Source organism: Xenopus laevis, chromosome 1S (assembly GCF_017654675.1).
Source record: "Xenopus laevis strain J_2021 chromosome 1S, Xenopus_laevis_v10.1, whole genome shotgun sequence".
In the NCBI taxonomy this organism is placed as follows: domain Eukaryota; kingdom Metazoa; phylum Chordata; class Amphibia; order Anura; family Pipidae; genus Xenopus; species Xenopus laevis.
Window position 1 is genome coordinate 98,519,346 of NC_054372.1, and position 14,797 is coordinate 98,534,142.

General features: G+C 35.8%; 1 protein-coding gene across 5 annotated transcripts in view; it reads right to left on the reverse strand.

Moving 5' to 3' along the window:
- ptbp3.S (polypyrimidine tract binding protein 3 S homeolog) overlaps positions 1–14,797 on the reverse strand; it is a 95,944-nt gene that overhangs the window by 8,855 nt on the left and 72,292 nt on the right. For all 5 annotated transcript variants that reach the window (XM_041579981.1, XM_018239964.2, XM_018239967.2 and 2 more), the window contains 6 exons: positions 12,507–12,572; positions 9,174–9,310; positions 6,792–6,825; positions 6,562–6,654; positions 5,579–5,795; positions 3,846–3,923 (listed from right to left, as the gene is read on the reverse strand). In XM_041579981.1, the coding sequence (XP_041435915.1) occupies positions 3,846–3,923; positions 5,579–5,795; positions 6,562–6,654; positions 6,792–6,825; positions 9,174–9,310; positions 12,507–12,572 (625 nt within the window). The remainder of the gene's footprint in view (positions 1–3,845; positions 3,924–5,578; positions 5,796–6,561; positions 6,655–6,791; positions 6,826–9,173; positions 9,311–12,506; positions 12,573–14,797) is intronic.

A 14,797-nucleotide genomic window follows, 5' to 3' on the forward strand; every position in this document is an offset into this window, starting at 1 on the left:
ATTCAACTAACATTTCCTATATTAATAGATAAGGAGAGGTCCTAGAAAGTTAAGAGATCTGGTAGTGTCTCCAAAATATCAGCCTGCTGATATTATTCCACACTGGAACTTTCTCATCTTTATAATCTACGACAGGTTCTTAATCAATAAGTCAGGTACCTAAAAAAAGTAAAGTTTGTAATAATCCAATAACCTTAAAATAGAATTGTACATCCCTTTCATTTTAACAAAATTTTGGGAGAATGCTGACTGTAAGTCTGCAACTGGCTCCCCCACGAAACATATAACCTGCTAGTTCCCATTATGGACAAATAAAATTACTTCATGTACAGTAAGTGTGAAGAACTATTGCCTAAAAATGTTACTATCTGTATTTTTAGATAACTCTTTGTGACAATTTTAGTTGTTCATGATGGACAAAATTTTTGCAAATTCTGCCACAAACAATTTTTTAGGAGAACCCCTGAACTGATTTTGGCCTTACTTCTGAAGTAAAGCCAAAGAAAGAAATCTAAGCAACTAGTGAGAGAAACAAATCATACAGTTTTTTTTCAACATATGTAATTTTATGAAAATTCAATTTTGCTAGGTGATTCACTCTTGGAAATATAGCACTGAATGTGGTTCAGGCTTGAATTACTTGAGAAATGTCTGCACTGATGCTTTCAAGTAATACTTATTAAAGGAGTAATAAATGGCAAATTCAGAGGAATGCAAAGGAAAGATTGGGCACTGGATTGGTCTGGCTATATGGTACTATTGTGTCTCCGTTTTTCCATATCCTAGTGAGTGACAATGAGCACACATGATGCTTTGAAATCATAATACTCTCTAGCAGGCTCATTGCAATGAGTATGGTCTCTGACACTTGGCTCTTAATTATTAATGAAAGTGTACTTTGTATTTGTTTATAATACACAAAAGCCATGAATATCCTGTAAATTATATCCTTATAAACGGTGAGTTCTGATGTCATCAGTTATAAACGGTGAGTTCTGATGTCATTTCTGTCACATCACTCACTAAAACTTGTGTATTATAATAAATAAAGTACCCCCAGTTGTAAAATATGAGGATATTTGAAGTTACCTTGGAGTTCCATGACCTGTATAAAAACACTCGGCCTTTGGCCTCCTGTTTTTATATGGTCATGAAACTCCTCGGTAACTTATAATATCCTTATATTTTACAAGAGGGGGTACTTTATTCACTATATATTTAGTATTGACCCGTTTGTTGTATTAATTTATTATAGAGCTACAGATTTTAGAACTCTTCCATTCAGGGGCATGGAAGAGTTTAACAAAGCGAGACATGCAAAATCCACTCTGGGTTCCTGCATCTGGGTATATCAGAACACCGATAAGAGTGTGGGAGCGGATTCTTGTTAATCCACAGGCTGAGAATCTGCCTGGTGTGTCAGTAGCCTTACACACAACAGGGTGCTTTAAATAGGACCTGCCACCCAGACAAAATAAAACTGTAAAATATAAGCACTCAGCACTTTCTAGATGTCACAGCACTATCCACATTCCCCCTCTGCCCCCACAGTCTATAATTGTGCAAACAGTGCATGGGCGTGTCTATCAGGCCCCATTCTAGCACATAAACAAGATTTTCTTAAAGAGTTTTAACCTGAAATATAGATATCAGTAAATACTGCCCTTTTACATTTTTTACCTTAAAGCCACCACTATTCTCCTCCAGAAATGACCTGACTCTAAGGGGCAGATTTATCAAGGGTCGAATTTCGAAGTTAAAAATACTTCGAAATTCGACCATCAAATTGGAATACTTCGACTATCGAAGTCGAGGTTTTTTTTTATCGAATTTGGGTATACTGCGGTCGAAGTAAAATCGTTCGATCGAACGATTAAATCCTTCGAATCGAACGATTCAATGGATTTCATCGACCGATTGAATGATTTTACTTCGACTTCCAAAAACGTAGAAAAATGCTCTAGAAGGTCCCCATAGGCTAACATAGCACTTCAGCAGGTTTAATTTGGCAAAGTATTAAGTCAAAGTTTTTTTTTAAAGAGACAGTACTTCGATTATCGAATGCTCGAATATTCAAACTATTTTACTTTGAATCGAATTCGAAGTCGAAGTCGTAGTATCCTATTCGATGGTCGAAGTATCCAAAATATTACTATCGAATTTTTTTACTTTGAAAATTCCCTCAAATTCACTTTGACCCTTGATAAATCTGCCCCTAAGTGTATCAGAAAGAAGTGTGGTGTAAAAGACATAACTTTGTCCATTAATTGGCTTGTGTGGCCTAACATGTATGTATGCCCTTGGTTTTTCTGTGTGCACCGTGAATCGTATGATCTGCCTTCTATTTAGAATTACCCAATGGCACATACTTCTAAATAAGTATATTTTTATGAAAATGGATTTTGTAAAGGAAGCAGGGTTTTACATATGAGATGTTTTATACAGTATTTTTGCATAGAGACCTACATTTCCGTGGGTATAGTTTACCTTTAAATAAATTATATTGTGTAAGTAATTTTTAGTTTGCTTGACAAACACAATTGAAAAGAATTTTGAAATATTTTTTTATGGTGACAGGTCCACTTTAAGATAGGAGCGAATGGAAATGGAGAAGGCAGTGTCGGTGAAAAAAAAAAGTGTAAAAGAAGGAAAAGATTTAAAAAATTAGATAAGAGAGGCATAAGGAAAAGAACAAACTGAAGATAATAGGGTAGAACAGTGATCCCCAACCAGTAGCTCGTGAGCAACATGTTGCTTCCCAACCCCTTGGATGTTGCTCTCTTCAAAGCAGATGCTTATTTTTGAATTCCAGTCTTGGAGGAAACTTTTGGTTGCATAAAAACCAGTTGTATTGCCAAATAGAGCCTCCTGTAGGCTGCCAGTCCACATAGGGACTACCACACTATCACAGCCCTTCGTTCGCATCCTCGGGAACTATTTTCTTGCTTATGTTGCTCCCCCACCCTTCTTACATTTAAATGCGGCTCACGGGTGAAAAAGGTTGGGGATCCCTGGGTTAGAAGAAGGGAAAAGAGGATATACAGATAAATGAAAAGGAAATAAAAGAGCAAATTGAAAAGTGAGATCAGAAATGAGAACGAAAGTTTAAAAGGGAGAAAAAAAATGTTGAACAGATGAGAAATGAGGAAAGAAAACAGTGTTCTATACAAAGGGAAAAAACACTAAAGCAGAAAAGTGGCAGAGATCACAGTAAAGGAAAGTGGGTGAAGGGGATAAAGATGATAGGAGGAAAAATGGAACAACAAAGGAGAACAAGAGTATGGCGTTGTACATTTTATTTACAACCTCTCTTCTTTAGCTTCAGTAGTTAACAAAGCTAAAGGGCTACTGCTCATGTATCTGATCAATAATGGTTTATCATGAAAATGAGGAATGGACTACTGGGGCAAGGAAAACAGAGAGGTGTAGTTGCCCTTAAAGAGATACTGACACCAGAAATTAAGCTCTTTTTTACATCTATCATAATATTGCCTTTGAAAGCAACTTATAACTTTGCCATAAATTATTTGCACAATGTTTTTACATTACCTGTCTGATGTCCCATTTTCCTGTATGAGTGGGCTGCCATATTTGTGCAGCAGGTTTAGAAACTTCAACTAACAATTGCTTACAAAAACAAACCTCTCAGCAAAAAAACAATCAACATGACCTATAGGTAACTTTTAAAGTACATTCATATTTTAAAAAGTAGTTTTTTGTGTGTCAGAATCACTAAGATATGATACAACTTCTTAAAGTTATGTATTTTGACTACAGAGTTAGCAAAATAAAATTTGTCATAACAGAAAAAGAAGATACAAAGAAAAAAAAATATATATACTTACTGGAAAAATTTGAAACCCTTCACTGTGCATCCAGTACTAGCAAATAGTATTTTAAGGTCTTCATCAGTGACTAAAGGCCTTTAGGAAAAAAATATATGAAACAGATTTGTACGAGGAGATTGCTGTTTTTCTGCTTCTCTGAAGTTTCTTCCACTAACCCTAACCCTACATGCAACTAAATACTTTATTTCTTTTTTAATCTTACTTTAAGAACTCAGGACAATGGCACACAGGTTTTTTTTTTAAATGCTTTGACTGCTGTATGTAACTGCATAACTGGCCACAGGAATATTTAAAGTTATTTGAATACTACCCATGATAACTTCTTGAGTCAGTTAAGACCTCTCATTTTAGCTTGGGTTCTGAATCTTTAGACTGTATATGCACTAGTAAATCAGTTTCAAAAGGCATAGTTGGTCACAGTAACAATGGAGTTATTTGCCTGTCTGATTTTGTAAGTAAGAGGGGGATCCCCACCAGGAAAACTCCCAGTTGGCCCAGGTGTCAGTGGACCCTCCTTCTCACCCAACCATTTTACTTATGTGTATATGCTATGGCCATTTATATACAAGAGCAAAAAGAAGAAAAACAAGAAGGCAAAACATTTAAGAGAACAGTGCTATGAGTGAAGAGAGAAGATTGATTATGTAACCCATTCTGCTCTCTGGGTCTGAATAAAAAAAAAAAAAAGGAAAATTAGATTTTACAGTGAACCTGTAGTCCAACTTTTCAGGGGGGCCATGCCACTGCATCGCCACCAAAAAACAGTTTTTTTGTATAATGAAAGAACATGTAATTGTAAGCAGCTTACAATGTTCAGTGGTTTTAATGTTATTTGGGAATGTATTTACAATAGAAAATTGTATTTATGTATGCATTTCTGTTCTCTAGGACTTTTAAAACAATTTAAAAGGAGTCAGCTCTCCTCCAAGTATTTTAATTAGCTGGAATTGCTTCAGAACTAAGACTATAAAGACTATAAACAGCCAGAAAGATAATGTTTTAATAGCAATCACATGTACATACAACTATAAAACCACTTAACATGTTTAATGCAATGGAAAGGTGCTTAGAATTGTATTTGCTTGCACTATGCAAGATATAGTTCTTGGGTAGAGCTCCAATCCTCCTAATTTTTGTATTTTTAAAGGGGTGGTTAAACTTTAAATAGCAAAATCTTAGTAACTTTTTTGTGAGTCTTCATATTTTTGTTAAATTGTTGAATTATTTGCATTCTGACTCTTTCCAGCTTTCAAATGGGATGGGGGACTTGCAGCTAAAACATTATTGCTTTTCCAGGCAACAATTGTAATGCTATTGCCACATTTATTGCTTATCTGTCTATTCATTCCCTCTAGGTTAATGGATAGCTGCTACAATTGGAGATCTGCTGAATTAAAATCTAAAAAAATTATAAAAACACAAAAAAAATAAACTGAAAGCCAACCTTTTGTTTTTTAAGAATGCCAATACCTTTTCTAATAATTCAGCTTTTTCTGCACAGTGGAAGAGCTTTTTGGCTCCAATAACTTTAAAATTTGGTGCTTGAAATAGTGGAAATTGCAGTCTGTGCCATTGTCCTTACTGTAGTTGCTATCTGTAGAACATTTTTTTGCCATTTTAAAATGATAATTAGTGGTTAACATATTTTGTTACAAAAAAACCTAAAGGGCCCACATTTATTGTTCAGTAACTCAATAAAATAGAAAGGAATGAGTTTGCTGTAAACGTACGGAATGTTGGAGAGATGCAGCGTCGCAGAGGGGGGAAAGATATTTTGGAAATTCTTTGAGCCAGGCTTCTTAAAACGGTGAAGTGGGCTGTTCGTGTAATCCTTAGTTAGACCCTGGTCCTCATGTCCCTCCCGAGGAAGCTGAACGGACTGGTGCTTTGAGAGGGTAATGCGAAGAACTCTTCCATGAAGTCTTTGTCCGTTTAGATGACTCATGGCTAAAAACACACACAAAATACTTTTTTGTGATGCAATTTAACTAGCCACAGATGAAAGAAAAAACAGACATAATTAAGGGGCACCTATCATAGGAAAAGTGCAGAAATCTGCTGGAACAGCACTATTAACATTTTCCCACGACAGTTTCCCTTAAAAAAACTGGGGTTATTTAAAAAGTTCGCATAGCGCATATATTTTTGCAAATGGTTGTATTCCCCATGTTATTTTCTGAATGCTAATATATTGCACTGCTCTGCCCGTCTCTCCGGTTTTTGCGAATTCGCAATGTGAATACATTTTCGTAAATGTTTTGCAAATGAGACGAGTGTTTGTGTGAGTGCACCCACTGTGCGAGGTGAAACTGCTTTGTAAATATTTTCTCCACCACCACCAAAGTTGTAGCCTAATTCAAGCGCAGTGTGCACATAAATATTCGCAATTTGCGTTTTTTTACATATTTAAAAAAGCTCTTATAGACATTCGCATTGTGAAAAATTCTGTTTGAAGTTTATACTATTTCTTCTGCACTGTATTCGTACATTTTGTTACAGTAACACACTAAATTCTTGTTTTCTCTCTAGTAAGACATGTTGTGTATCTATTTCACACAGCTTATTCTTTTCATATTTTTTTCTCTATTCTCTCACAATATATTTAGATATTCTTGGGACAGAGCATCTGCAAGAGTTATTGGTTTACAAGTGATCTAGAGGAGTTTCCCAGTGTAAGCTACTGAGAGAGTTTCTACAGTGAACAAGTACCTACCAAGTTGTGCTTGGGTTGCATCCGCCATCTGCACCAATGCAATTTCTTTTTTGTTGAATAATATTTTCACACGCTGGACATCTCCATACACTCCTTCATACAAAATAAGGAATTTTAATATAGATTTTTTTTACAGTGTGTACAACACAATGTAAAAACAATTACTGGCAAGATGTCAACATTGAAATACATAAAGGGAGTTTAATTAAGAACAGATTTTAAGAACTTACCAAACAAGATAAACAGCCCATGAGGTAAAATAGCCTATGAAATGAATAAATAGTTATAAGCAAGACGGATTTTATTTGATGCTTACAAGGCACAATCATGTTTTTCAAAACGTTGTTAAACATTTAAAGACATACAATACAATTTTCCATAAAAAAAAGTGCAGAGCTGAGGGATTCCAGTCCTAGATGACTGGCACATGCACGAAAACTTTCCTGCACAATTATTGATCACGTAGAGAAACTTGTGTTAAACAGAATGTAATGCATGTGATCCAAATTCAGAAAGTACATGTAGGGCAAGGAAGTATATATTAAAGGGGACCTGTCACCCGAAAAAAATATTCCAAATCCTATTTTATCACGTTAGTCAAGCAAAATAAACTTTACTTTTACACTATATAAATTATTTTAATCTTATTTTCTTCGGTCTGGGAATTCACAATCAGGCAGGAGCCATTTTGTGGACACTGTTATTAAGGCAAGCCTTGCACCAGAATGAGGGACCTGATGTCCATCTCCATGTTGTGGTTACACAATTAAATGGCCTAAGGCATAGAGGAGGGTAGACAATATTTGATTGGCAGCCGAGATTTAAAAATGCGTTTATAATGGATTACATGTTTAGTTTGAGAATGACTTTTATTACACAGCTTTTCATGTCTGGGTGGCAGGTCCGCTTTAATTATACAGCACTGTGGAACATGCATGTTGGCAATTTATAACTATGTATTATTAGTAATAACACCAGCCTGTATGAATTAATAGTAACAATAAAAGTCCTGAAGGGCCTTACCACCAATTAGTTCAATGCACCAGCATGAATTAAAAGATTAATACTGTTTCCTACCAACAGTTGTTTTGATTTCATCATCTCTATGGGTTGTTTTAACCAGCATATGTTAATTAAATGTTTGATGTAGCTGTAGCTCCCTCTGGTGGCCATATCAGAGATGCCAGCTTTCAACATGGTGAACCCATCTTGTGGAAATAAATATTAAGATATGTAATGCACTACATGCAGTTATGCAACAGACGTGTTGCAGGAGCTACTACCAAAAATAAAAAAAATCCTTGAACTGAAAAAAATAATTTCTTATATAAATATAATAATAGATTTAGAAGATTAGATTTCAGATTAGAAGAAAAGGGGTTCTGCCTAAATATTCAGAAGGGGTTTTTTACAGTGAGTGCTGTGAAGATGTGGAATTCTCTCCCTGAACCAGTTGTACAGGCTGATACATTAGATAGATTAAGAAGGGTTGTATGGCGTTTTAGCAAGTGAGGGAATACAGGGTTATGGAAGATAGCTCATAATACAAGTTGATCCAGGGACTAGTCCGATTGCCATTTTGGAGTCAGGAAGGATTTTTTTCCCCCTCTGAAGCAAACTGGAGAGGCTTCAGATGGGGGTATTTTGCCTTCCTCTGGATCAACTGTCAGTTAGGCAGGTTAAAAAAAGTTTAAAGGTTGGAGTTATGTCTTTTTTCAACCTAATTTACTATGTTACTATGTAAATATAGTATGTATCTAGAGGTGATTGTGTTTAGGTAGTTTTAGAGGGTCCCGTGATGAATTTGTTACTATAAACTCTACTTTATAATATATTCAACACATCATTGTAATAATCCTGTCACCAGTCTCAGTGCAGACTTTTTGCTAAGCAAAAAAGCAGCAGTGAACTGTAAAGAAATGGTGATGACATATAGCAGGGGTGCCAAAACTTTTTGCAACGAGGGCGAGATTTGGTGAGGTGAAAATGTGTGGGGGCTGACCATTCAGCCTGACATTCTTTGAACCATTAACATTAAAATACAGGAATTGAGTAATCGTAGCAGTAATATTTGGGCACATTAGTGAAATGATCTGCCACTTGGTCTATACTGCTGCCTGTGTGCTGAAGGTGTTAGCAATAGACCCGTACTGGAACGTAGTGATGCTCCATACTTCTTTAGTTTACTGTACTGGCTTGTTAGAATGTCTATTGACACCTTCAGCCCTAAAGAAGTATGCGAAAACAGCTTCACTATGTGCCAGTACATGTCTATTACTAACACCTTCAGCACACAGGCAGCAGTATAGACCAAGTGGCAGATCATTTCACTAATGTGCCCAAATATTACTGCTATGGGATTCATGATCGCACAGTGCTGGGGGGCCTTATTATCATTAATTTCATGACGGTGTAAATTTGAAAACGGGCCGCAATTGGCCCCCGGGCCGCACTTTGGACATGCCTGACATATGGACATGCCTGACATATAGCATATCATTGTTACGGTGGCACTTCCGCTTTAGAAAAAAAAATTACTGTAAAAGACTTCTACTACAGCTCTTTAAATTAAGTTCTTCCTGTATATTTCTACATGCTATAAATTGACTTACATCAGGGTTTAAGTTGCTAACCAACAAGACAGAATGACCTGGAATTACAGTCATGCCAGGGATGGCCATACGCCCAGTGATGGCAGAAGTGGTAAGAGCAAGAGGTCCAAGTCCTGGTACACCTGGAATTGAAAGTCCTGTGGAGAAAACTTTATTTTTCAGTATAAAAAATATCTATTAATAACAATATCACCTTTTTTTATTGATTACAAACATAAATGTACTATAATATTCTGTGAACTTTCATTTTAGAATACACCAGCTTTAACTTCAGATATTTCACCCAGTGAGCTATCCAGAATTTAAATTCTAAAAGTATGTAAGAGTGTAATAGCATGGTGGTATTTTTGGTAGAAATTATATTTCTATATGGCAAATAATTTACTAGTAGGTGTAGTAGAGTAAAACCAACAGACCCAACAGTCATGACATGCATTCTTCTGATTCTGTGAAATATTCCAAAATAATAGCAGTGTGGAGTTCAATTAGTGAGGTCATTCATTCTGTGAAAAAACAGGTGTCCATTACGGCCCTTATTTAAAGAAGGAAGGCAGCTAATTTTGTGCATGCTGGTTATAGTGCATTACTCTCTGAAAATCTGGTCATTCCAGACACTGTGCAGAAGAACAGCGTACTTTGATTAAAATCTTGATTGGAGAGGGGAAAAACATAGGGTGAAAATGATAGACTGCTCAGATAAAATGATCACAAATACTTTAAAATGGCAACAGAAACCTGACAGATGAAGAAGGTGGTCTAAAGTTGCCTGTGAGTACGGTTACAGTTAGAAGACACCTATGTGAAGCCAAGCTATCGGCATGAAGTCCCATTGTTGAAAAAAAGATGTGCTGAAGAGGTTACAATATGCCAAAGAACACATTGAAAGTCTTAAAGAAAAATGGCACAACATTTTGTGGACTTATGAAACTAGATTGTTCTTTTTGAGTCTAGGGGTTGCAAACAGTTTGTCAGACGACCCCCAAACAGTGAATTCAAGCCACAGTACACTGTAAAGATTGTAAAGCATGGTGGCTCAAGCATCATGATATGGGGATGTTTTCCATATGGTGTTGGGCCAATTAAGCGCATACCAGGGATCATGGATCAGTTTCAATACATCAAAATATTGAACAGGTCATGTTGCCTTATGCTAAAGAGGAAATGCCCTTGAAATGGGTGTTTCAACAAAACAACGACCCAAACACACCAGTAAACGAGCAACATATTGGCTCCAGACCAATAAGATTGACGTTATGGAGTGGCCAGCCCAATCCCCAGTTTCTGAGGCAAAACCAAGAAATGCAAAAGAATTGTGGAATGTAACAGGTGCCAGAAGTTGGTGGACTCCATGCAACACAGATATGCAACAGTTCTCACTGCTTATACAACTAAATATTAGTTCAGTGATTCAAAGAAAGCAAAATCTTGAAACATTTTTCAGTTTATACAGTGAATGTTTGGGTTTGTAAAGAAGAATGCAGATACTGCTATTTTAAGGGAACAGCTTAAAATTCAATTCTTTACTTCCTGTGAAGGAATAACACAAATTTGATAAATATTTCTTCATATTTTGATTTGTAATATAATGTGCAGTGTTCCCAATGCATCAGCATGTATGGAAATAAAAGCTATTATAAGGCTTTTGAACTTTATTTACTTTTTAAATTGTTGTTAATGTGTTAGCACAACTGTATGTCTAGCTTAAGCCAACAAATAACCAGTAACTAGCTTGAATGCTCTGAACATTGTTAAGAGAATAAAGTTATACCTATGCGTCATGTTATTTTTCATTGTAAAAGTGCTCTCCTGTAAGATAAGCAGACATGACTTTTTTGATCTGTCAAACTGAAATTGGTCAACAATGACAAGCACAACAGCAGAAAAAAAGTGTTTCTTTGTACTTGGTGCAGATCACAGAAAAAAAACAAGGGAAACAGACCAAAAAGAAAACTCCCAAGATTCTCAGGGAAGTACTCTGAATGTACAGCTGCAACTACAGCACATTAAAGACAGCAATTCTCAAATGGGAAACAAAAGAGCTGATCTGGCATTAAAAAAAATTATAGATGCAGACTGGGGTTATAGCAAAGATACATCTTTTACTTGGTGCAGTTCATAGAGGAGAAAAGGAAGAATTAAGTTAAGTGTTTCATAAATGTATGCTATCAGGAAAAACAGCATGGCAGTACACTACAAACTAAAAAAAATGGCACTTCCTTCTAGAACAATAAAAAAGAGAACAATAAAGAGAACAATAAAAAATATTCTTCTACAGAAAAGCCAAAGGGGGTGCGGCCAACCTCCAGTTAGAAATCCAAACCCATGCTGAAATGTTTGATTATTTTCTTCTTTATAAGATTTAGATTTTGCATGGGTGGAGCAGTATAAGCATTTCTATTTTTAAATACTGTAATTTATTTCACTTGTGCTTATTCGTGTCAAAGCCCATATTCATGCCAACTGATTCTTTTTCCATACCATATCGTTGCAATTTAAACTAGCTTTAAAATCAATTAAATATCAAAGCAAACAAGTGATCGCAATTCAGATTCACTATAACTCAGTGTAAATAAACTTTCATCCACAAGGAGGTCAACAGGTACTTTGGGGTCAAAAAACATAGAGCCCCTTCAAGCAATGGCCTTTAGATCATTGGGCCCCATCTCATTTTGTTTAGACACGGAGTACCATATTATTTTTATGCCTCTCATTCAGCATAAGGTCAACAACTATTTTTGTACAGAAAAATTTGCACCCCTACCCACAATGGCCATCAATTCTTTCTGACCAATCTTATTTCAGCATTCCACAGGGTATGACTAAAAGTAACAAAACAAATGCCAAGGGGTTTTCAAATGAACACGCTTGCCATCCTACCAATCAGATTGCTTTATTCCACAGTACTGTAGAACTCAGCAGGACAGTGTGTGAAAGGACAAAACTCTCACCTTGGGACTTCAAAAGTAATGAGCTGCCTTCAGTCCCTTATCAATAATACGGTTCTTTACAGAAAAGCAGCAACATGCTCTTTATGTCCTTCAAGAAAGAAACTCTTCGGGAACTGGCCTTCTGGGCAGGGCTGGGCCCTCACTGCCTTATAAATGCGTTTTTTTCTTATTTATTTTGTACCCTTGTGTGCAGTGCTGAGGAATACGTTCAAACTTTATAAACAAATGTTATAATAATAACTATATAAATTGTATAGCAGTAGCATGACAATTGTTATGCTATAGTTAGAAAAAAACCAGTGTTGCTATTTTTACATATTAGAAATTGAAAACTGCTCCAGTCTTGCCACTGTGCAGTTTCACTTCAGGTCTTGATAATGCTTACCTGCCTGAGGAAAGCCAATAGCCGGTGCAAACCCTGCATATGGGGAGGACATAATCCCTGGAGCACCTGGAGGAAAAAAGCAAATTAACAAAAGGTGCAATATTAAATTTATGTGGAAGAATTGCTATTGTAAACAGTATTTCAAAATACAGGATTTTTATGTGAAAGGGATTCTGTAATCTGCAAACTAGCAGACTAATAATATGATGATAGAGTGCATATAATTTCAGTTTGGTTGCCTATTTGTTTTTTGTAGTAATCTTGTTGATTGGGTCATTCTGATGTAATTTTTTTAATGATTCTTTTCTTATCAATTGATGCTTGGCTTGTAATATTTCTACTATGCAAACAAAGAAATGACTAAATTTAATCAAAGCTCAATCTGATAATTAGTCATACAATATCGGTATCACTTCAGAGAATGGAGTGGAATAAAATCCTACCCTTCCCAACAAAGTAGCTACATGAGCTGGATTTATTCTCTCACACAAAGATTAGTTATTTGCCTGTACAAATCAAGAGAATGCCGATATAATATGTTGTCTGAAATTATTCAATAAGTATTCTGAGTAATTTTGCATTGTTTCCATTTTCTCAGGGGACTACTTCTGGCTGCCGTTCACAGTGCTTACATTTACCAGAATTAACTTGTTGCTTAGCAACACAGCATGGTGCATTTTATGTATAAAGTGGATCTTAATGCTGCATAAATATAATTCAGGATCATTCCAATAAGAAGGTGTTATGTCATAAAAACTGCTCATTGAGTACAAAAGACTCGCAAAAGACAAGTCGAACAAGGTTTTTTTGATATAATGAACAAATGTTCGGAGATTATAATTTACAAAAGAAAGAGGAAATAAATTTCTTAAAGAGATACCAGAAAATCTTTTTTTATATATTAACATTGTCTTTGAAAGATATTTATAACTTTGCCATAGAAGTATTTGTGTGATGCTTTTACATTACCTTTCTTACCCCAAAGTTTTTCTATGAGGGAGCTGCCATATCTGTGCAGCAGGAGTCGGTTAGCATTAGAAACTCTAACTGACAGGCTAGGAAAGGACAGTCAGGTTGGCAAAACAGTCAGGTTTAGGAACTTCAAGTAACAATTACTTAAAAAGAGCAGAACTTTCCGGAAAAACGATCAACATGACCTATAGGGGGTTATTTACTAAACTCCGAATGCAAAAATCATGAAAAATTTGTGATTTTTTTCTTTATAAAATCTGACTTTACACGAATCACGGATTTTTCGGAACTTACTAAACCCCGACGATGGAAAACTTAGAATCTGAAAATCCAGCATTTCAGACCTGTCGGGGTTGCATATAAGTCAATGGTAGTCCCAATGATTTTTTGATGTGCGCTGGGTTTCATGCAATACCCTGAATTTTCTGAGTTTTCGGGTGAAAATTCCTGCTTTTTTCCCGCTAGCAAATTTTCGGGGATTTTGTAATAAATAAGCGTAAAAATACCAAGTGGATTAGATCAGAGTTTGTAGCAGAAAACATTGAGATAAATTTGGACTTTGATAGATAACCCCCTCAATGTAGATTAATATTTTGAAAAGAAACTTTTTAGTGTCAGTATCACTTTAAATGTAATCATTTTCTATAACAAATAGGAATGAAACAGAATCAACGTTCCTAAAATAACCTCACTGATTTTAGGTGGCTCTCAATGGTACACACAGTTTCCACTAAAAGGGGTGGTTCACTTTTCAGGTAACTTATTATGCTATAGAACGACCCATTCTTAACAACTTTTCAATCAGAATATCACTCTCTACTCTACATCATACTAAAAGGTATGTCAAAGATGAACAATCTCTTTAAGACAGTCTCAATTTATGTAGATAAAGCTGTAAGGTGTAATGGATTCTTTAAATAAACGTTCTTATACATTTCCTTAAATGAGATCTGAAAAAAACAGAAGAAACCTCTTACATACAACATGTACCAGCCAGCCATATGAAAACTAAGCTGGTGCATTATAAATTCTAGCATTGCAGGGTAACTTGGACTAGACCAACTGGACACTTGGGGTTCATTCACTTACCCTGCCACAGAAACTAATAGGGCAGTTTCAGACGCAAGTGCCATGTTTGTTTCACACAATGCATCGGTTTTCTCCAGAATTCATGCATCATTGCATTGAATGCAATTGTGCTAAGTTTCACTCTTACATGCTGCATCCAGTACAACTGTATCAGATTCATAAAAAAATAGACAATTGCACATGCAATTTGCTTTAAATTGGCCAGTTACTACAAATATTCTCAAAGCCTG